General features: G+C 43.1%; 1 protein-coding gene across 1 annotated transcript in view; it reads left to right on the top strand.

Moving 5' to 3' along the window:
* Positions 1-23,133, top strand: part of snx29 (sorting nexin 29) — a 151,284-nt gene that overhangs the window by 74,885 nt on the left and 53,266 nt on the right. The window contains exons 16-18 of the mRNA XM_079577454.1: positions 12,172-12,288; positions 17,566-17,621; positions 17,819-17,900. Of these exons, the coding sequence (XP_079433580.1) occupies positions 12,172-12,288; positions 17,566-17,621; positions 17,819-17,900 (255 nt within the window). The remainder of the gene's footprint in view (positions 1-12,171; positions 12,289-17,565; positions 17,622-17,818; positions 17,901-23,133) is intronic.

Genomic DNA, 23,133 nt, shown 5'->3' on the forward strand with positions numbered 1-23,133 from the left:
GCAATAGGTGGATCCTCCTGCCAGGTGATTCTGACCATCAGTCTGACACCACATCTTGAGATGGGCCCAGGGCACCGCACTGTCATCGTCCACTGCTCCTTACAGGTTGCCTCAGCAGCATCGAAAGATGGGTCAAATGCAGAAGACAAATTTCCTTACGGGGACAATACTGGACCTTGAACTTAAGGTTTCAAAAAGCTCTGTTGTTTGTGGATAAAAATACTTTTGCTGTTCTTTGAGACTTTCTTCTGATTTTAAAACAGGCCAGAGTGGCTAGATTGATGTTGAAGGTTGCAGTCTCCGGGTTATGAGCTTTATGAGAACATGTTTTGATCTATTCTGTAACAAAATCTAGGAATCACAGATCAAGACACTTCTGCTACTTCCAAACTTCCAAATCGAACAAGAATACAAACGAAGCAAAAATACTACTGCGGGCATGTTTTTGATGAGAGAACAAACATCGCCTTGAAATTATGACTTATGCTATGAAGCTAATGATATTTTAGTTCAAGATTACATGCTGCATTACCTGCTTTACCTATTGTTTAATTCTGAGTTCACAAACTCGTCAAATAAATAAGTAAGTAGTAAGTAAGTAAGTTTGTCATCGTACAATTGTACAGCTGAAATGCTTTCAGGTGTTGGGTTAGTCCTGAGCCACTGTGGGCCGACCTGACCAACATGTTTTTGGAGGTAGGGGAAACCGGAGCACCTAAAGAAAACCTGGCTGGTGCCTTGTTGGGTTAGATATTTGCCTCTACTGTCAAAGTCGCTTCAGTTGAGTGATTTTCTTTTGCGCTACTTTTAACAATACCATCTCTGAATAGTTTGTCTCACCTCGATCTACCAGCAGATAGTTTTTTAGTGCGCTGTCAGTCCAGAACAAATCCTTTCCCACCTCCCCGAGATTGTCAGCGAACATTACAGTTTTGGATGGCGGATATGAGTCCCTTTTCAGATGCACCCTAATCTTAATCTGTCCAAAATACGTCTTCTGCGCGGCGGTGAACATGCCGCACGCTGGAGCTTTGGTTCATCCGGCTGATGAAACCGGCCCCAAATGGAAGCTGACACACTGTACTTAAACATCTCAAAGTCAACGTAGCCCAGAAGCGTGTGATCCGAGCCCGACTTGACAAAACGCCACTCTGCTTCCTGCTGCCAGATTTAGTCGTTTTGTATCGCAGCCTATTTCGGGTGTTTTCTATTGGTCCATCTGTGGCTCTAATGCGCTCTCTCCACCGCGCTCTTTTTTTCTGGTGTGTGTTTTTCTCGAAGCTTCAGAGTGGACGGCAGCTTGTGATGTCTATATCAGTCCTCTCTCCCTCGCTCTTTTTCAGTGTTTTTCTGTCTCTCGGTCTGGGTGCTTCCTGTTTGCAGCAGCTGTGCTGGAGTGACTCACAGACAGGCGCAGAGAAAGGAACAGGCTGCATATAGATTTACAATAAGACTGTGCTGGACGCAATGAAGTTCAGCTCCAGTTTTCGGTGAGTTAAGAGCAATAGCAACTCTCTGCCAGTGTTCGTAGTGTTACTGTCAGGCAAGCGGTGACCTAAATTTATGTATTATGCAACAGCACAAACATACTTATAATGAGGATGAATCTCAGAGGGAGGGTTGTTTCATCCTAAAACATTTACAGCTTTTTACAGATGCTTGATAAAAGGTGCTTAGTCTGAGCATTTTTATAAGTTACTCCTTCTGGTTTTGTTTCCCAGGCTGGGTGGAGTATTTGTGTGTGGAGTGAATTTTTGTAGAGGTTTTCGGGTTACACGAGGAGCAAATAAATCACAATAAACACAAACCTACAGAAAGTGGGTATTCTTTGAGTCCATAAAGGCTTTGAAAGGCCCGTTTCAAGCTTCTGATCAATTGAGTTTGATGAGATCTTATTAAATTAGAAAAGGCGAATGATACTTTACCCTCATAATTAGTTGCTTATCCTTTGACTGCCACCCAGTCCTCGCTGCACATGACCCCTAAGGCCCCCTCTGTCAGTGGTGAGTCCACAGGAGGGTGGGCTGAGCCTGGCTGGGTCCTGTGCGCAAAGGCCTGACCACCAGGCGCTCGAAAGCCCCGACCCCAGGCCTGGCTTCATGGTGGGACTCTGACTCCGCTATGCTGGGCTTAAACTGTTCATAAGGGTTTTGTGAACTGCTGCCTCAAGTGTAGGCGTTAAAGTATCTCGGGGTCTTGTTCACGGGACACATGGAGCGTAAGATTGACAGACGGGTTGGTTCAGCGTCAGGAGTGATGGAGTTTTTGTTTTGATCTGTTGTGTGGAGTCGAAAGGCAAAGCTCTTTATTTACCGGTTGATCTACATTCCTACCCTCAACTTGTCATGACCAAAAGAATAAGAGTCAGAATAACAAGCAGTCAAAAGTAGTTCCCTTCACAAGGTGGCTGGGCACACCCTTGTACCGCTTCTCCACTGTCAATTCCTATCAAGCCGACTGCTAGGTCTGTAGTCAAGTGTGTCCACTGGCAAGTTTTGGGACGGAGCTCACCCCTGGACCAAAGTGATGAACTGATACTAACGTGACGTGAACAGACTGCTGGCGTCTGATTGGCCAGAGAAGAGAGGACAGACCTCACTGAAACAGGCAGGTCAAACGAGATTTCATATTTCACAACATCATACCGCTGTTGAAAAGGGTTGATTTTTCCAATGATAGCATTTAACCACTGTTTGCAAAACTTTAGCTGGAGTTAGTGTAACTTTTGCGTGTAGCTTACCTTCATAGTTTGTTTTTTTAGCTGCTTCTCTCCTCTAGTATTTGCCTTGGCACCTCTGAATAATTCCAAAACCCCAACTAAATGCTTTGTTTGTCCATATTCTTCTTATCGCGGCTTACAAAACTTTTAATCGCCGTTGTGTGTTTCTTTCAGTGATGTGTATTCCACTGCACCAACTTTCATAGTCACAGTCTTGTTGAGACAAAGTTCAGTGTTAATGAGCAAAATAAGCAGATATTTCATTTCAACTTTTCATCACAACTTTTGGGAAAATGGCCCGCAGCCATCACAAAAAAATGCCCGCGAAATCCTGGAGGGGCTGATTATTAGGAGCACAGGTGGTTCTTGCATGAAGTTCAAGCGTGAACATACTACGCACCTCCCAGTGACCTATTTCCCCCGTCCACATTCATTGTACGTGTCAAATGAATGGTATTACTTTGGGGTCATGCGCGCCACTGCTGCTCCACTTGCCTGTATCTCGAGTCTTTTTTGGGGCTTCGCGCGCAGCCGGGTTTTTTTTCTCCGTGGCCTTTTGATTGAGGCCAGCTCTGCTCAGCGTGCCTCTGATCCGATCATGCACCAGGAGAGATGAGAGCGAGGAGCACAAAGAGATTCGGTAAAGATGGCGGCGCGTGGTTGGGGGCACGGGCAGGAGGTGGAGAAGGAGGGAAAAGAGGTCGTTAGTTTCGGGTAATCAGGTAAAGGGATGTATCAGTATGTACAAAGCAAGACTCTCAGGGAAGAGAGATGTATATTTTTCTGATCTCAAATAACAGAAATGTCTGCTGGCAAAGTTAACCCATTTGCACAATACAGAAAGTCCATAAAGCATGATTGTCCTACTCACATTTGTCATTGGAATAATAAGTATCAGTGGGAATTTTGCTTGTCATTCGGAGTGACTGAAAAGATAAATCAACTACATCCAGGAAGCATTGTCCTCTGTGTTGGTGATTCTCAAGGTAACAAAGACAAATTGGTCTCATTTATTTTCTTACTGAGAAAAACAAGCAGCAAACAGGACAAGTGCAGACCTTAAACCAGGTCATTTTTTATGTAGAATTAGAATGTAGCCCATTCTTCACGGGATGTTGGCGAGGGCTGAACAAAGTACTTGATTTCATTACCTGAGTAAAAGTACAGGTACTACTGGTTAAGTAGTTACTTCGGTCACACTGTGTAGCATGCGTTCTTTAATGACCAGCTCGACACAGAAAATGCTATTTTGGCAGTAGGTATTTAGAGAATGGATATTGATGAGGACCTACCCTATGTAAATCTCATATTTTGCTGCCTGTAGTCTCTCCATGGAGATGAGCTGTTCGGACAGTTTGGGGGGATTTTTCCACAATAAGAATATCTGTATTAAAGAAACTAGAATACTTTACGTCCCTATATCTGATTTATTTTTAATTACAAACGATTAAAGTGGAAGCCACTAAATGAATATGTTAGTTGTGCTCCAAACTCATTCCTAACATTTTTTACATATTTGTAATATCCCGATTTCTCACAGGGACGAGTTTATCGGCACATTTCACTCGCAGGATCACTTTTCCGGGTCATTGTCACAGAAATGCTTGAAAACTAGCCTGGAAGTTTGTGAAATTGATACAAATGCTTTGTAATAGACAATGTTTTTCCCACAAGTGTCTGCGTTTAGTCAGGAGGACAAAATAGGCACTCCCCTACTAGAAGGTGGAGTGCCTTTAAGTACAAAGTTTTCAGTAAGTGATGTGGATTATAACGTTGCGGCTTCAGAAACATGAAAATGGTGCCTTATTTTACCCCTGTGTGACAACAGTACGGGGACAAACCATCTTCCTTGTGGTGAGCCGGGGCATTGACAGTACAACACCACCTGCTGTTCTGGAGTGTTCCTCACAAGGCTTTTAAACAAAACACTTTTTACTGTATATAAATCTAGTAGAAAGTATTTTATTTGTAAAGATAGTACACGCTCAACATAGAACTACTCAAGTGTAGTACAGATCCTCAAAAACGCTTATGTATAGTGCAGTATTTAAATAACTTAAATGTGCAACACCCCCCACATATTCAAATGAGTATCTTGAAATGATTTTATTCCCCTGAAGTGCCTTGCCTTTCATCCGCCCTTTGGTAGAGACAGACTGACCTTATCCCCACATGAGTTAAAGCCTGGTCATGGTGCATGAACAGAATCTGCATCTTGATGGCCTCGCGTTAATAACAGCTGGGATGATCAATTAGCCTGTTAAACACATTGGTGACGCTAGCACAGTCCACCCCGGTTTAGTTAGCGCGCTAAACGAACACACTGCCACACAATGGCTTAACTAATTAGCCGACCCACGCTGAGAATTAATTGAGTTTCTTCACGCTGAAAATGAATTAGATTTTTTATTTTTTTATTTTTTTATAACGTCCTGTTAAGAGCGGTGGCTTCGCCTAAACAAGTGGATGGTGATGAATGGGTAATTTACAGAGGAGCGGCGGGGAGTGCGACAGGGTTCAGACGGCTGACATTTTCCTTGACCTTAAAATTATCAAAGATGAACTGTGGTCGAATGCAGTGCGCCGCAGATTAATTAGCATGAAGTCGTCTCTGCTCAAATGCGCTTTTTGGAATAATGGTTTTACGTAACCTTTTCACTGCTGCATTGGCACCAAGGTTGTGCTGTTGTTGACCGCAATAGGATAAGTTGCTGGTTGGTTTTTAGCAGTTAGCAAAAGAAAGAAAGTGTTGATTAAGCGTTGTGATTATGGTTTACTCCTGCTGATGACCAGGCTGGGGTGAATGATATCCAGTACGTAATAGTAGTAGTAAGTACAAGCAGAATCAGCCCAAACCCAAGCCTCAATTCGGGTGTTCTGCTCTCCCAATATTTCATCCGATGGGCGGGGGAGCGACTGAATTTTGCGGTGCATTATGGGTAACAATAGTCTTCGCAACTTCTGGTTCTGCCGGAGCGTTTTCGTTCGCTCTGCTTGCTTCATCTTTTGCTAAGAGAGGAATACAACTCTGTAGCTGATATATATATTTTTTTTTAATTATTATTATTATTATTATTATTTTTTTTTTTTTTTTTTTAACAAAACAAAACAAAAACAAAAACAGAAAAAGAAAAGAGAGACAAAACAACACACATGAGGTATGGCATAAGCCAGTAGACTATTTTAAGCTACAATTCGTACCATTAGTGCCACTGTCAAATACAAACACCGCAACTACTATCACCACCACCGCCACCTTCCGTACCCAAACGCCGCTGTCGCACAACCATAACCATGGTGGTTATGGTTGTAGCTGATATTTTATGATGCAGACTTCGACTGCTCCGACTCCCTACATTTGGGGCTCGTACCTCCCGCCTCCCCTCCTGCCTTCAGCGGACACTCAGCCACACACTGCCCCGCTATACGTCCGCCCGGCTCGGAGCCTCGGAGGCCGGGTGGGATAGCTAACTGTTACCCCCAGTGTCTGTGAGCTGTCCCTGGAAGACTATCATAAAAAGCACTGACAGCCTCTGATTATCTCTCTCTCACATCAGTCATGTCAAAAAATAAGTCCGTAGCCGAGCTGCTAGCCGCTCGACCGGAGCTAACTAGCTCCTTAGCAGCGCATAGATCCGGTGAAAACCAGTATTATGCAATAATAACGTCAATACAGCCGGTGACTATATAAAGCAGCCTTTGAGATGATCACACACTGAGTTGGGCTTGACGCATTTGTGGTTTATTGCAGACTTTTCATCAACAATGAGCTGTAGGTGATTGTAACAAGCTAACGGGGAATAACCATTGTCCACTGGCACAAAGAATAGTCCTTTATTCGGACATATGGGCTGGATATGTGCTTAAATACTGTGGAGATCCTTGCGTAGATCGTGTGTATAGCTATAGTTGAAGATCCATAGGACATGGCAGTAACAAAGAGGGACTAGTTAGAACCAAAACAGCAGTTCTTTTTCAGTCAAGAGCTCCTTCCTGCTTCAGAACACATTCAAAATCACTCGCCCCTGACGTCTAAATCAATCAATGGTTTTGTTTAGCCCAATATCACAACAGGAGTCGCCTCACAGGGCTGCACAAACCATTAAGGCAATAAAACAGAACAGAAAAGTCTCCATCGCGTCCGGTCTGAATGCAGTGTAATAGCAACAGGAAGTGCGCTAGGCTACGAACGGAGTCATTTTTTGATCACAGCGCCGCTCAGAGGATGAAATTTTGGGAGAGCAGAACGCCCGAATTCAAACGTGCTGCCCTGTGAGTGTTTTCGCTGCCGTCTAAAGCAAAACTGAAAGTATAACTTAGCAGGCGCACTACAGTTTTGTTTTGTAATTTGTTTTGTATTATAAAGCAGCTTATTATTTGTTATATTGTACTGTAGCTGAACACCTCTAGTAAAGACTTTAAAAAAGAGGGATCTTTGTCAGTGTGTGCTGTTTGGTAAATAGGCACTTAAACATTACTACGTTCCATTTGTCCTCCGAGGTTAGAGCTTGGAGTTGGGAAAGCCATTTTGTCTGAGTTATCTGGACAGGTTGATTGTTACAACAATGTAAAGTCATTTGGAGAGCGGAATTCGCACAGAAGCTGGGTGATGGAGAGCCTTCGGGCAGTAATGGACAACTAAAGGGTTTGGTAGAAATAAAAAATTTAAAGTTCGTAATCTGGGTTCCAATCGGCCACCATGTAAATTCTCAAGGTCATGAGCTGAGTTTGAGTTTGGTTGAAAAGGGTGCTCCATTTGGAACTCGGAAAATAGGATTTCTGTGGACACATTTAGCACAGTCCATGTCTTAACACTGTCAGTTATGTTGCAAAACCATAACATTTGAGAAGACGAATATAATAATAATAAAGCTCTTTAAAAGAAAAGAATAATACAAATGTCTACAATGTACTTATCAATAAATAATCTTGGGGAATAGAACAGCACTGAAAGGATCGCTCCTTTTCATGACTCTGGGGGGTAATCATAAATACTAAATATTTTACAGCAAAGTGATTTTGCATTCAGTTGCCATGACAACCACGCCTATTATGCTGAATATGTATAGCCCTTTGCTTGGACAGCTTTTGTAGTCATCTCTTTTTCAGATCACTACTTTGAGTGCCTGTGCGGGGGACAAAAAAAAAAAACAAAAAAACAAAACCTTTGTTAAATACCAGTGCTGCAAAAGCTTTCCACATTGTGTCTGTAATTAATCTGGGGTGAAGTGCAACAAATTGCGAGCCGGCCAATCTCTGCGCATGAATCAGTGTGTTGGATGTGGCAGCCTCACAGGTCTAATTGAAAATGTTGAGTAACTCGCGTAGAACACTCACTTATTACAAGGGAAAACGAGCAGGAAGACAAAGCGCACGAGGCCTCGCCAAATGGCATCGGCTGAAAACATTGATTATACGTAAAGCTTTAATTAGGTGGAGATGAAATACTAGAGGAAGGATGTTTGCTATCATTGTAAACTATTAACAGAAGGATGATCTTTTCTCTTTGCCTCATTAGTGTTGATGCATGTTTTAGCGTTAACTCTCTAGTTGTTCACTTTGCTGTTTATCAAGATGGCTAAACAAAACAACATCTGTAAAGAGCCGACTTCTGAACAACAATATTCTTGTTATGAATCTGGGATTGGGCAGTACGCTCTACCATTGCGAGGTGCTCCCAGTGCCCTGGTGGAGGTCTGCGCTAAGGACTTTTAGATATTTGGGTAAACTTTTGCGATCAAATCAATAAATCAGTCTCTTATGTTAAGTTAAATTCTAGCCCATATAGCGTCTAATATATGTGCTTATAGGGGGCATAGAGGGGAGGAAGGGCGGAGAGTTCAGCCTCCTCCTCTAGTCAGTCCTTCAATCTGTTAGACCTGGCCACAGTCTTCTCCCTGATTGAGGGTTGAAGTGGGATCTCCCTCTGAGACAACCCTGTCCCCTCTGCTACAGAAAAGTCTGTTGAACAGGCCAGACCATTGTTGTTTAGCCATGTCTAAAACACAACAGTCTGAAATTTTGAGATACCCGTTACCTTTTTCTGTCTGTATCTGAATGTCCAAATGCCCAAAGAGAAAAAAGTAGTGAGCAGCCACTAGACAAGTCAATATAGACCACAATGCACTGGGAGAATCGGGGGAGAACAGCCGACAGGTCTGTGAACTAAACACAAACACAGATGAGTGATAAAAGCTGTTTTAATCACTTGTTGCATATTTTTCATCAATAAACCTCTTGTTTTGATGAAAAGTCAACAACGTTAGCTGCTTATCTTTAGTTTGAGCTGTTAAATGCTCGATAGCGCCCCGCCTCAGACAAAAAGGCAAGGATCTGAGACGTTTTCTTCATTCATGTAATATAAAAAGTAACTACCGTAAATGCTCTAATATAGGCCGGGGCCTTTATTTACTCAAAGGCATCTCGGACCAGGCCTTTATTGGAACCAGGCCACAATTAGAGACAGGCCTTTATTTCTATTTGAGCAAAACGGACGACCAGGATCATGAAGAAAAACTAGATTTGTGTCCATTTGCACCTAAAATATTAGGTTCATTTATTAATTAACATTGCAAACCCTGTCACAGCGGCTGGAACATTGACGCCTTTTATTTTGTCGGGACAACAGAAAGTTTTTCGTTGCTGTTAGCGGAGCTTTGACATCAGTGTCACTGCAGGTTTCTGTTTCGTTTTTACCGTGGACCGGATTATTTGTTGTTATCTTGTGTAAAAGGTGAGTTTAGACGGAGCGTTTGTGTTTGTGATCGATCATAAAATGGACCCGAGAGATGACGAGACGCTCGCGCTGATGGGAGGAGTTATTTTGAGACGTGGGACTGACCTGCACACGGAGCAGCTGGACGTGCTTTGAAGACGCAATGGTGACTTTATTAAAACCCTGGAGGGTCATAAACATGTGTTGCTTTCCCTGTTTCCACAAATAGTCTGTGGAGGTTTGAAAAGTGGCTAAATCTGTGTCAAAGTTACGCTTGGATCAGCTCCTCCGCAGCGTCTCCATCGACCCGGGTTCCCGTTTGTTTACTTCCTGCATGCGAGTTATCATTTACACGAGTATGAGAAAAAATCCTAACATGGGGAATATTTCTACCGCTATAGTTTCTAATAAAAGCCCCGGCCTGTTTTAGAGACCGGCTTTAATTTGGCTCCGCCAGCCGCGAACCCGGCCACTTTTAGAGACCCGGCCCCTGTTAGAGACCTGGCCGCTAATGGAATACAGGCCAGTATTAGAGAAATTACGGTAATCTTGATCCATAAAATGTTACACCATCACTTGTTGCAGAAATCCATTATTATTATAAGTTTAGGGAGTTTATAGTAACCACATTCATTCTGTTGGCAGACAATTATGGGCTGTGTGTCCAAATCACCAACAGAATGAGTGCACTATATATACATTATATTAACAGGTGTTGCCACATTGACCATTGCTTCCAACACAAAAACTAAACGAGAGTTAACAGACAGAATAGATGAAAACGCGATCCAAGCTCCAGATGAAACCATTTAATTCAAGAGCCATGTATGAATTCAACGCTCCTGGAACAATGATTAACACTATTGACGCTCAGGTGAGGTTGGAACCAGCCACATCCCAGTTACCGGACGAGTGCTTTTCGCCAACTGCGTCACTGTCATCCCGCGGCAGCTGCTCCCCTCAGCCGTCACCGCTGTCTGCTGTGTGCCCACACCGCCACATTAGCATACTGGCACACACGCACACACACACACACACACACACACACACACACACACACACACACACACACACACACACACACACACACACACACACACACACACACACACACACACACACACACACACACACACACACACACACACACACACACACACACACACACACACACACACACACACACACACACACACACACACACACACACACACACACACACACACACACACACACACACACACACACACACACACACACACACACACACACACACACACACACACACACACACACACACACACACACACACACACACACACACACACACACACACACATCCGCACAGTGGGAAGTGGGTAACGCCATGTCAGGGTTAGTTAGCGCTGAAGAGAATTGATTCCGGGGCCTGGCAGGAGTCTGTTTAGGATAGGGCTGTCTGCTTCTCCCTGTGGCGCCCGTCCCGCTTCTGTCAGGGGTATAGCGCTAACCCAACCCCCCCCCCCCCCTCTCCATGTGTCCCGCTGACAGCATCCATTAAGTCTCCGCCGGGGTGCTATACTGTCTTTTGCGGAGTTAAACACATGCAGGAAATATTGATGGCGTCTAACGGCGTAAGAAATAGCGGTGGCATTTGGCAACAATTGACACATCGTTGAAAAGATCCGTCAACTTTGTGCTTCTGTGCTGTTTGTTGTTGGAGCCCATAATAGCAGGCGGAACTGAGAATACACTTGAAAAGGTAATCTTCAAAAGGCAGTTCAGAATCATTTTTAGCATTCCTTGTTCCTTATAATATTCTGGCCTTCTAGTTTAGTATTTTTAATACGCAAAACTTACTCCACAATTCTTATTTTTCATTTTTCCTTCTAACTCAAGTTGGACACTAATCAAATCTCTTTTTGTTTTGTTCTCTACTGTACACAATCAACTTTTTTTATGTTGCTAGAATATTGTTCCGTCGTCAAGACCCCCCAAAAAACACTACCTCGATTAATCTTTCTGTTGCCCAAAGAATGAGATCAGCTGACTACCTGAACATCCATCTACAGATTTCTTCTTCCCTGATGGCACGGGCGTATTCCAAAATGGCAATACCTGGATTCATCGGGCTCCTATTAGGAAAGAGAGGTTGAGGGAGCATGACGTCATTTTCACACATGGACAGACCTTCGTTGAGAATCTTCGGGATGTGCTGAAGAAGGCTTTGCGCTGTGGTCGCGCTCTCCCATCATCAATGCAAGATCTGGGGGAAACATTAATGCAACACCGGATCTTTTGACATTGCAGAAGCTTATTGAAACAATGCCACAGCAAAGGCGTGCCGTCATCAAAGCTAAAAGCGCTCCAACCAAACGTCAGTCAGACCGTGACTTTTTTTTTCATCAGGCAGCGTACTTTGAGGTGTTTGAGTGTTGAGGAATTCTGTGTCCTCGAATAGTTTTTGCTGCTGAAGCGCATGTTCCAAAGTTTGTGACAGAACTTGGAAGTGTCCTGTGTGTTCACCACAGCGCCATTGATTTGTTAGTGTCGATCACACGTCATTCCCACTGCAGATGGTGCTTATAGACATCAATGCTAAGGGACCCAAAAGAATATGCCCACATTAAAGTCATAAAAGGAGACACGCCAAAATAAAGGTGTCTGGAAGTAATAAAGCCTTTTTTTTTTAGGTGAAAACTGTACCTGTGCATCTTCGAGCTGCGAGGTCATTCTGTTCTGTCTGTGTCCCCTGCAGGTGGCTGAGATGCACGGCGAGCTCATCGAGTTTAATGAACGCCTGTACCGCACCCTCATGGCCAAGGACCACCTTATTGTTCAGATGAAACAGGAACTCATTGACCTGCGTGGACCGGTAAGACACACACACACACACACACACACACCAGTGTTAATTTTGACAACATATTTTAATTTAGTTTTAGTCTTAGTCTTTTGACAAAAATGTAATTCGATTTTAGTGTAGTTTTAGTCAAAAAAATATCTTACATTTTAGTCTAGTTTTAGTCGACTAAAATTGCAAGTAAATTTAGTCGACTGAATTTAAGACGAATTTAGTCGACTTTGCATTGATTATATTCATTATAATCATATTTAGTCTTGTTCCTCTGCTTCATGGAGCTGCTCCACATGAACAAAGCTCAGCTGATCCTTTGGGAGTGAATTTACATGATCTGAGGCTCTTTCAGACGGTTAATAGACGTTTGGATGATTTTAGTCTCTCCCTTTAATTTTTATTTAGTCTTATTTTAGTCGACTAAAATATCTGGACATTTTAGTCATTGTTTTAGTCTCATGAAAAACTTAGTTTTAGTCCAATTTTAGTCGTCAAAAATATCACTTTGACTAAAATTAAGACTAAATGTTTTATTCGACGAAATTAACACTGACACACACACACACGTTTCGGTCACAGCCTCTTTGGACATTTCCTAAACAGTTACTGTCGTCATCGCAAGTTAAAGGGGCTGGAAGCAAGTTCGCCATTTTATACTCACTACTGCCACCTCAGGCCATATGTGTAATTGCACCTTCTATATTAAGCTCGTGCATGACGGCAATTCGGGCCGAAGTGACACATTTTTGAGTGACTGTACAGGATTTTAGAGGCAGTTGTGGTGAACAGGTCTGAGCTCATTCTACACATTAGGACATGGCTGGAACATGTAGGGGGAGGAAAATACTTAATTTTAACATTTTTAAACTCCTTATAGTCCCTTTAACTAGAAAGTTCTCAACCTTTTGTGGAGGTTATGTTCCTACTTGGATAGTCGGCATCAGTCTTGGGTCAGGATCATGTTTACCGTTGCAGCACTGGCCAAAAGGGGGCAGTATGTCAGTGTTGGACAGAAACGCGGAAATGGACCTTAATGTTTCAGCGAGATCTCGGGCTTTCACAAATGGCTGATCAGGAATAAAGTGTAGCGCTCTCCAGAGATTTACAAGACATCTGTGTTGTGCTGAGCGTGTTTATTCTTACGATGTTAGCTCTAAATTTGGCCTCCTAATGTGCATATGCCAATGCTTTAAAATGCACTTTTAACCGCAAATGAAGATTAAAGCCCATTTGTTCATTCTGTTTCACTGTGACGGTAATAAATGGATTAATAAGCATGTCAACGCTCAACACATGCGGCATCTATTTATCAAGATGCTTCGCCGACTGTTCTTCACAAATTAACTCATCTGAATATGCATTAATTCCTCTTGAAGGATTAACACCGCTGATATCTTTTTGATTATGCAACGTCAGGATGATTCATAATCTCCAAGGTGGTGTGCATACAGATTGTCTGAATGTAGAAAGGGAAAACCTATGCTTCTATTCATTTGCAAGATCGAAAATAGATGCAGCATTATAACACTTCACTTGCTATTCCGTGCCACAAATGAATGTGTTTGCTTCGAGCCTGCAGTGTTGTTTATGGCAGCCATTTTAGTTTTAGTCACTTTTTAGTCATTTCTAAATATGATTGTTTTCGACGGAAACTGAAGTCATAATTTTAACATTGCTATGTTCAAATTATATTATAAATAAATAAGTATGCCAGTGTGTTCAGTTATGAGTGTGCAAAACGTACTCTGCCTACGCTAACGGAAAGTAAGATAACCTATAGGACAAGGAATGTGTTTTTCTATCTATACATAGCTGTCCAGCCACCATGACATTGACGGATACGCGGCCTCACAGACAGACGGTCTGTCTCAACTAACTTCACCGAGAATAACTTAGAGATTACTTAGTTATTTGGGCCGGCCTATCATGTTTAAGATACGCCCTGAACATACCTCATTTGCATACTAGGATAAAAACTCCATGTCTATCGTTGTTCATTGCGAAGATGTGACTATATTTTGTACTCTTCTCCCAGTAAATATTCGATCCACTTAATTGTCTCCATTGTTCTTCACACCTCATGATTTCACAAACACAAAAGGTTTTAGTCTAGTTTTAATATAAATGACGATAACTCAAAAGCTTTGAAAAAAGCTTTGAAGAGCTCAGGACACATCGGTACTCTGGAGTGAGCAGGTCGTTAGAGACGCTCTACTTCAATGGTGTTTACTGACAGGTGAGAGTAATGGTAGTTTCTGTGGAGGAGCTGGTCCTACCCCAACTGCTCCCTTTTGGTCTTTATCGAGGCTGCGAGCTGAACAGAACCTTAGTTCGCTGACGAAGCCTTTTGGATGAGAGACTCCAACCACTGAGTACAGAAGACGACTCGAATACTGTCATTGAAGATGGACAACTCCTGTACGACTGAGAGCTTACACAGACACCGATAGCTCAAAAGGTTTTAGTCTAGTTTTAGTTGACTGGCTGTATTAAGCTTTTCACAGTCAGACCACACCACAGTAGGCACTGGTAGAAACATCCTCATTGAGAACATGACATTTCCCAAAAGCGGCTGCTCTCATCGTATGGGCATCTCTTTGAGATTTTTTATCAACAACACCATCTGCACATTCGTCCCTGTGACATCGATGTCAGTTGCATGCAGACCATGGAGAGCGACGGGTGCCACATGTGAGCCCACGTGACCTGACGGCGCCACTCGGTGTCACGTGTAGCGACTGTGTTCTCCCGCTCTGCACACAAGCTCCTGTTGTGAATGGTCTGACAAAACACTTTCTCCCATTATCGCCTCGTCACGTCAACGTAAACTCATAAACGTCTCGTCATGTTTTATGCTTCCTTCATGTGGTCTTGGAATTATCGTAAATTGCACATGAACACCGCCTCTTACTTGAAGAAGTTTGATTTTCTTTAAAGCCAGCTGACCCAAGGTTTGGCAATCGCTCCGTTCAAGTTTAGCACAGAAGGCTCCACAAACAACATTTCGATGCATCGGGCCCTTAAATGCTAGAAACGCCCCTCTCCAAGCACCCCACTTTTCTCTCAGCAGTTACCAAAGTTTTCACAATGACCACAAACAGAACAGCCGCATCTGGTCTTGGTTTGCTGGCGGCGCATCGGCCCAAGACCCCCCCCCCCCCTCGCACGTCCACAGCCTCGCATTAGCCGTGATAGAGCCTCGGGCGGGAGATAGCGCTCTTATCCCTCCGCTCCAGCCCCGTTCCGCCGGACCCCTCTCTCCGCCTCGCTCCCTCTGCCCGTGTCCCAGCTGCAAATGGCTCTGATTGCTGCAGTTTCCCAAAAGATGACCCAAAGTCCGCCCCTTCTCTTTGACTGCCCATTTTAGTTTTTTTGAACGGCTCTGCTCTCAACTCGTTGTTGTGTTTTTCGCGACTTTTTGAACTGGCGTGCCGCTGCTCTTGAGGAATCTAATTGTAATTTGATGGGCTGCATCGCCAAAACGTTAGAAAGACATTAACAAAAGGGCGAGAGTCATCAATAGGACACTACGACACAGACTGAACCCCATTAACACCGCAGACTTGACTTTTCAAATGAAGAAACTCTTTAGATGGTGTAATGAGCATTGGCGATCGCAAGAAAGTGTTTAACAAGTCTTCTTCATGAGATTCTAGTGCACGGCTACTTATGTCTATGTATTTATTTGGCTTATGTGGCGCATTGAGTTGCCTTGTGTTTGACATGCGCAGCATAAATAAAGTTGCCCTGCCTTCCTTATCGCAGTTTATATATATGTTATACATATTTTATGAATATGTCTTTAGGAAAAGAGACATTATTTTTCACGTTTTTGAATTGTGAAAGGAGGAGGTAGTGGACTGAAGCTTTCATAAAAAAATCGTCAAAATAGCAACAACAAAGCGAGACAAACACGAGTAAGGAAGTGCACCAAAAAAACATAAAAAAAGCAACAAAAACGTGCAACACAAAAGTGGCAAACATATTACAAAAATGCAACAAAAAGCCACAAAAAAGTGGCGAAATGCAAAAAAAAAAAAAAGTCAAAACAGTGATGACAACACAGCAACAATGCAAGGAAAAAGGTCAGTGTAGATCAGTTTTGTTGGTCTTTTCTTTCAAATAAGGCGTTTCACTGGCCTGTAGCTCTCCAGTCAAGAAACTTTTAGATTTGGGTAAAACCAAACTGGAGAAAATGCACTTGATTAAGGTGTGGGTTAAATAAGCCAAAAAAGCTCAAATTTTGATTAAAAAAAAAAAAAAACCCAACGCGATAACAGTCATTTTAAAACAGAACTAAGTAACTCATGCCCCTGGAGGCCATAAGCGCCACTGCAGGTCATAGCATGTTGCATTTTTTTACTCATTAATTGTCCATGACAGTGAACTACTTAACTACTACTACTACTACTACTAGTACTACTACTACTAGTAGTACTACAGAAAAGACAAAGACAGAGAGGGATATTGTTCTTTATTTCTCTCACTCAAACCTGTAAATACTGCTAAAGTGGCGCTAGCCCGCAGTTAGCTTTTCCCATTAGCCTGTTAGCTTCCTCTTCGTGAATCTATTAGTGTGTATTGTGCCTCCGACCCGGTGCAGGGAAAGTTGCAATTGTGGTTTTCTGGCTAGAGACACCGGGGGAGATAAAATCAATCATCCCATTAACACTTGTTTTACCCCCAGAGGGACTACGGAAGGAATTTATAAGGTAAACAAGCTACTTTGTTCTGCTTTAACTGACTTAAGTAGTGATTCTATACCTTTCCATGAACAACAATATCAAAATAAATCTTTGAAAGGGTTTCAACACACTGAAAACTGAAAACTGAAAACGCGACCCACTTTCGGGTTCTGACCCACCTGTTGAGAACCACTGCCTTAGTGTATCAACCAGGACTTCACCAAGCAACAAAAAACCTAGACTGTTCTTATTCAAGCCAACACATTTGCATTTTAAACAAATAACGCGGCGCTCTGCCCGTTTAATGTAAAGTCTTTGATATGTGCGGAGTCTTTTTGAACCACCCGACGACAAACATATAAATCCCACGCCAAATCCAGTAATAGACTGTCTTCTGGTCCCGAAAAAGCCCAGCAAAAAGGTGCACAAACTGCGCTGCGGTAAACACACACACAAAAACGAAACGTAATGGATCGCTCTCACCTGTCCTGTTGAGGACGTCAAGACGGCTCCAAACCCGGGGCTAAAGTCCGCTCTTTTGTCCGTCCGGCAAATAACTACACTCATGGACAAATTTCCCTCTAATTTATTTATTTTTTGCCCTTTCTAGCTCCCAGGGGATTTGAGCCAGACGTCGGACGACCCCAGCCTGTCCGATTTCGAAACGTAAGACTCTTCTTTTGCTTCTCCCACAGTTTCCCAAAGCTAAAGGGCACTTCACTTTTGCTCCGCCACTTCCCAACGACAGCATCACGTGCCTCATTCTGTCCTAAAGTGGGCAGTAATTACCCGCAGAATCTCCCGCCATCGCTTGCACTAATGTTTATGTTAATGCGTTTCTCTTCTTTTTTTTTCCCCTTCAGTGCACACCGCGCTCTCATCAACGTTTGGATCCCGTCGGTGTTCCTTCAGGGTCGGGCCGCGAACGCCTACCACGTCTATCAGGTACGCTCACAAGCTAAGGGATAATTTTGTTTACAACCAATAAACAAAGTATTAACAGCGAGCGGAGATAAGAGCACGGACATTAAAGCGCACCCGCCGGACTTCTGCCGGAGTCGTCTGTGGCAAATGTGTCTTGTAACTTTAAATGAGCGGAGCATCACGCTCGGCGGCGTTCACTCTTGGTCCGGGTTATTAAGTCAGTTACTAAATGGCAACAGCTACATGAGACATTACTCCTCCGATAAGGTACGCGAGCTTTGATGAATATGTTGTGCACTGAAGAGTCAGAAAACGCAGCTATAACGTCTGTAACTTTCTGAATTGAAACGAAGTGAAACATCGTAACCTGTAAAGGCCACAGGTTTATATGGATGATCTCGGTGTCTAAGCAAAGCTGAGGCCTCGGGCTTTCTGGCTGATATATACCACTGGGAATATGTACATGAAAGCGAAACATATGTAGTAGGGAGGGGGAACACACTGAAAACAAGATCAAGGAATCTCAGACAGTTGGATTGTTTTTATGTGGACCGATCGAAACACAAAGTTTTATTTACTTTTGATGAGAAAACAGGAAAGGTAAGACAATATTTTCATTTCTGCCTATTTGTTCTTTCTTTTTGATTTTTAGTGCTTCTGTAACAACTAAGTAATACAGGGTTCCAGCAGGGCATTAAAAAGCTTTAAAAGTCATTTCATGAATCATGTCAAAAGGAAGTCATTTAAAAGTCATTTAAAAGCATCAAATCAGATTCAAACTGGCATTGAATCTACATTTCTTAGAAAATTGAGGCAGAACCCACAACTATGACATTGCTCAACTACTTTTACTGCACACATTCATCAAAAACACAAAAATTCTGGTTGAAAACGAATTCAGCTGCAATTCTGACAGAAATGTTGCACTCTTTGCTCAAAAGTTCCTTTTATGTCCAATTTAGTTTTGAATATCACACTTTCCTCTTATTCCCCTGGTTGATTTAATTTATTTTTATTTTTTTTTCTTTACATTTGTGGCATTAAAGGGGCATTATGGAACTTTTTATGTGGACATTTTGTTTCTATTTTTGTGACTATTTTGACCTTGTAGTGACAATTGTTTGGAATGTTTACTCTGCTGACCGACCATCTCACCAGAAAACCTACAAAACAATTGATCCTGGAGCGTTGTAGAAACCACTGTGATGGAAAGTAACTACACTACAACTTCAAATACACACAACCATCACAAAAAGTTGCATGACGCACCTTTAAAATTGCATGAAAAAGCAATGAAATTGACCTGTAGAAACCCTGTAATAAGCCTTGAACTGTTGGACTTTTCTGGTTAGTTTTAATTTGATCAGAGCTTTTGTAGCTACAGCTTTTGTAGCTTTTGAATCATTTAAAGGGGGGGTATTATGCAAAATCGACTTTTTCAAGCTTTACATCATGTTATTAAGTCATTCCCTCATTAAAAACATGCCTGAAGTGTTGCCTTAGCACATTCACGTATTTTCGAGTAATCTGTAAAAACTCCGATGGCAGCCATTTTAGGGATAAAACGCCTGATTCCTTCAGGAAACGCCTCCGACCTCCAGGATACGCCTCCAACCTTTCGTCACCAGCCGAGTAACCAACCACTGCTCCTCAGCAGAACCCCCTCCCCGCAGTGTCTAGCCCTAAGATGTAAACAGAGTCATCATGGAGGATTAGCTTCATGTGTTGTGAACCGGAGCCACAGCAGACTTTTACAAAGACACACATCAGTGTTTCTGTTACCGAAACACCCAGGATTAAAACCGGTGACAAGAACACTTATTTCAGTGTCTGGTTCTGCGCTGGGCCTTGATGATGCACAGAGCCTCCGGAGAAAGCTAATGCTAAGCTAAACCTCGAGTCATCACGTGAAAACGAGAAATATGCACACATAAAGTCAATAAAACCACCACACACATAAAGAACCGTTTAACAATGATCACACACGGAGCCTGGCTTGTTGATTTGGAAGTTTATTGCTCACATTTCATCTACAATGGGTCATAGACGAGTGGCTTTCTCCCGGAGCTAACAAGCTAGCCGCGACAAGCTAACGGGAAAATTCACTGAATACAAGCAGCATATTATGCATTGAAAACGTCACTAAAACAGGCAACTGCTTGAAGCAGCCTTTATGATGATCACACACGGAGCCTGGCTTGTTGATTTTGTAGTTTACTGCTCACATTTCATCTACAGTGAGTCGTAGCCGGGTGGTTTCTCCCGGAGCTAAGGCACTATTAGCCGCGACAAGCTAACAACCTTCACCTTCACAACATTCATTGAAAACAGGCAGCATATTATGCACAAATAACGTCAATAAAGCAGCAACTACTTGAAGCAGCCTTTACGATGATCACACAATGAGCCTGGCTTTACACATGTGTGGTTTATTGCAGACTTTTCATCAACAATGAGCTGTAGTCGATTATAACAAGCTAACGGGTAACCTCGAAAAACCACTGTCCACCTGCACAGATAATGTCCGTCTTTGAATCGTATGGGCTCCTGCAGATCCTGGTGTCGTCCATGGGGGTATAGTTAGAGATCCATAGGGCATGGCAGATGCAAAGAGAAGCCTCCAAACAGCAGTTATTTTTCAGGCAAGAGCCCCTTCCAAGCGTCCGGTGTGGAAGGTTCGTCTCCAAATAATATCCTGTGTGGCCATTGTTCACAAAGTGATAAACAGTAGCTCCTTTCCAACAATAAAAATTAAAATGCAACAATCGTAGTTTCAATACAGTTGAGACAACGAGCGCAGTGTTGTTGTGATGCCACAGACAGGTGTGGAGGGGGCGTGTCGGAAAGGGTCAGAGGTTCTTAAAGAGACAGAGGCCTATTTCAAGTCATTTGCTACCGCCATTTTAAAAGAGCAATTTTATACAAGGCAGTTATTCTAATTTACTGCATTTACAGACCAACAGAAGGTTTCGTCATCATTGTAGTGTGCTATAGACTGGTGCTATGTGGCTGAAAAAAGCATAATACCCCCTCGTTAAGCTTTTGACACAAAAGCATTGTCTGCTATTAGCATAAGTGGTACAACAGTAATGTTTTGACATTTAGGCATATAATTGCACTTCCTTTAAGCTGTAGTCTGCCTTTTAGCTGAATTTCTTGTGTTTTTGAGACAACATGGCGTGATGGGGTTAATATTTGTTATGATGAATGGCAAATGGTCTCAACTTGTGTTTTCTATCTTCATTAGGCCCAAAGTTTTACAGCAAGGAACCAGTCACCCATTCAGACTGTCATTCATACACCAATGTACACAGACACTGGAGGCGAGGAGGGTGAAGCGATGTTAGTTGGTTGTACCCAGCGATTATTAACTCAAATTGTGCATCTAAATTTCTTGTCCTTATGGTTTTGGGATTGGAGCACTTAGTTGCGATATGGTTTGATGTTGGATGCCCCTTTTGTTGCAACAATCCAGAATTGGGCAAGGAGGCAGCTTCAAACCCTCCTGCTGCATTTCACTTCACAACTCCTTCATCCCGGCACTCTCTGAAACTTACCCGCCCTTCCCCCGTATGTAAATAAGGCTGTTAAAGCTAATGGCGTGTCCTGAGCTGCTGATAGCTTCCACTCTTTAACTAAAACAATGTTGTCTGGGCCCTGCGCCTGGCACTTATCTCTCTCTGCGAGGAGCTCTGGGAAGCGGACTCCGGGGCTCCCCTAACAAACCGCGACTGCTGCCGCTTCTCGTATCTGTCAAGTTATCGGCCCCGAGTAGACAACAGCGGCTCATTCCCCGGGTGACTGTTTTAGCGCGTCTGTCAGATTAACAAGGTGTTGCTCTCCGAACTCCCGCCTTTCCCCCAGCCATTCCCCCTTCGTCTCCCCTCCCCTCGCTTCGTTTCGACGAGCCCGGACACGATCGACAGACACACAAATGAAAGTCACTACCGAGATCGAACGAAACAAATCCAGTCCATTGGCGACTTTTTGTTGGCCGTCCAATGCGTATAACTTTCAGCGGATGTGTGTTGATGGGGGAGGGAGTTGGACATGGACGCCCATGGTTTTCGGAGGTACAGCCCAAATGCTGCACTCAGGGGAAAGCACAGGGAATCTGCGCTGACAGCTGACACGTCCTCAACTGATAGTGAGGTTTGAATGACCGAATCGTGAGCGCCACTTATACATAATAGATGCAGCAATGACAATGTCTTCCAGTTATCGGAATTGTTCTGGCAGGCTCGACTCGTAAAAAAAAATCAAATGCTGTTGCTCCGGTTGAAAATGACATCGAAGAGCAATTTAAGACTAGCACTGCAATCTCTTGGTATTTTAACAGCGAAACTTTTTTTTCTGAATAGATGTTGGCATGTGTGGCGTAATAATTGAATTGTCAAAACAACAGAAAAAGACGTACTACGCGTCCAGCCCGTGCAGACTAATTGGATTACGGGTTTGGAGAGCTAACCTCATTCTTTCTCATTCCTCTCATCTCGCCCGAAATTGATAATGACATTTAGAACAATAGGATGGGTGGATTACAACACTAGAAACAAATGTGGATTGTTTAATCTTTAATAGATGTTGCGTTTCCCCCCCCCAAAAAAAGACATCGCTCTTGCAGTGACAGCAGTCTGTCAGCGCACCGAGCTAACACAGTGGATCCAACGAATCCCATTGTTTCTGTCCCGCCGAATTACCAGACGGTTTGATTCATTATCTGTTGTAGACTTGTTTTGAGAGAAGCAATTAAGTCCTATTTCGATCTGAATTCTTTCATTTATTTGCACTGACGCTCGCTTTGTACGATGCATCACAACAAAGCGGACGTGCTAATTGTCCCAGATCGAGCGTTCAAAACAAACGGAAGATGCCGCCCTGGCTTTTGGGAGGAGTCTGGCATGTGCTGGCTCCTTGAAGTCACCTTGCAAAGGCTCTTGAGCTGCTGTTTGACCTCTGATTCTGCCATAGCGTTGGAGAGGTTAGTGTGACAGGTTGCAAAAGTGTTCCCCGTGAAGATCGTTGAGTTGTGCTACCGTTAAAACCCGTAAGAAGCAACGTGCAAGCTATTTCTCAATTTGTATGGAAATTGTATCCCAAAGTCAGGATGTTCAGTGTTACTTAAGTCAAGTTATGAGTCAGATTATTATCAATCACAATTTACAAGGCCTTGAATCATAATTGAAGGCTTGAAGTCACAGAATTCGTGTGTTCTGGTGTCGGCAATCTAATGAACGAATGGTTCGACCCACTC

Source organism: Gobius niger, assembly GCF_951799975.1.
Source record: "Gobius niger genome assembly, chromosome: 19".
NCBI classification, from domain to species: Eukaryota; Metazoa; Chordata; class Actinopteri; order Gobiiformes; family Gobiidae; genus Gobius; species Gobius niger.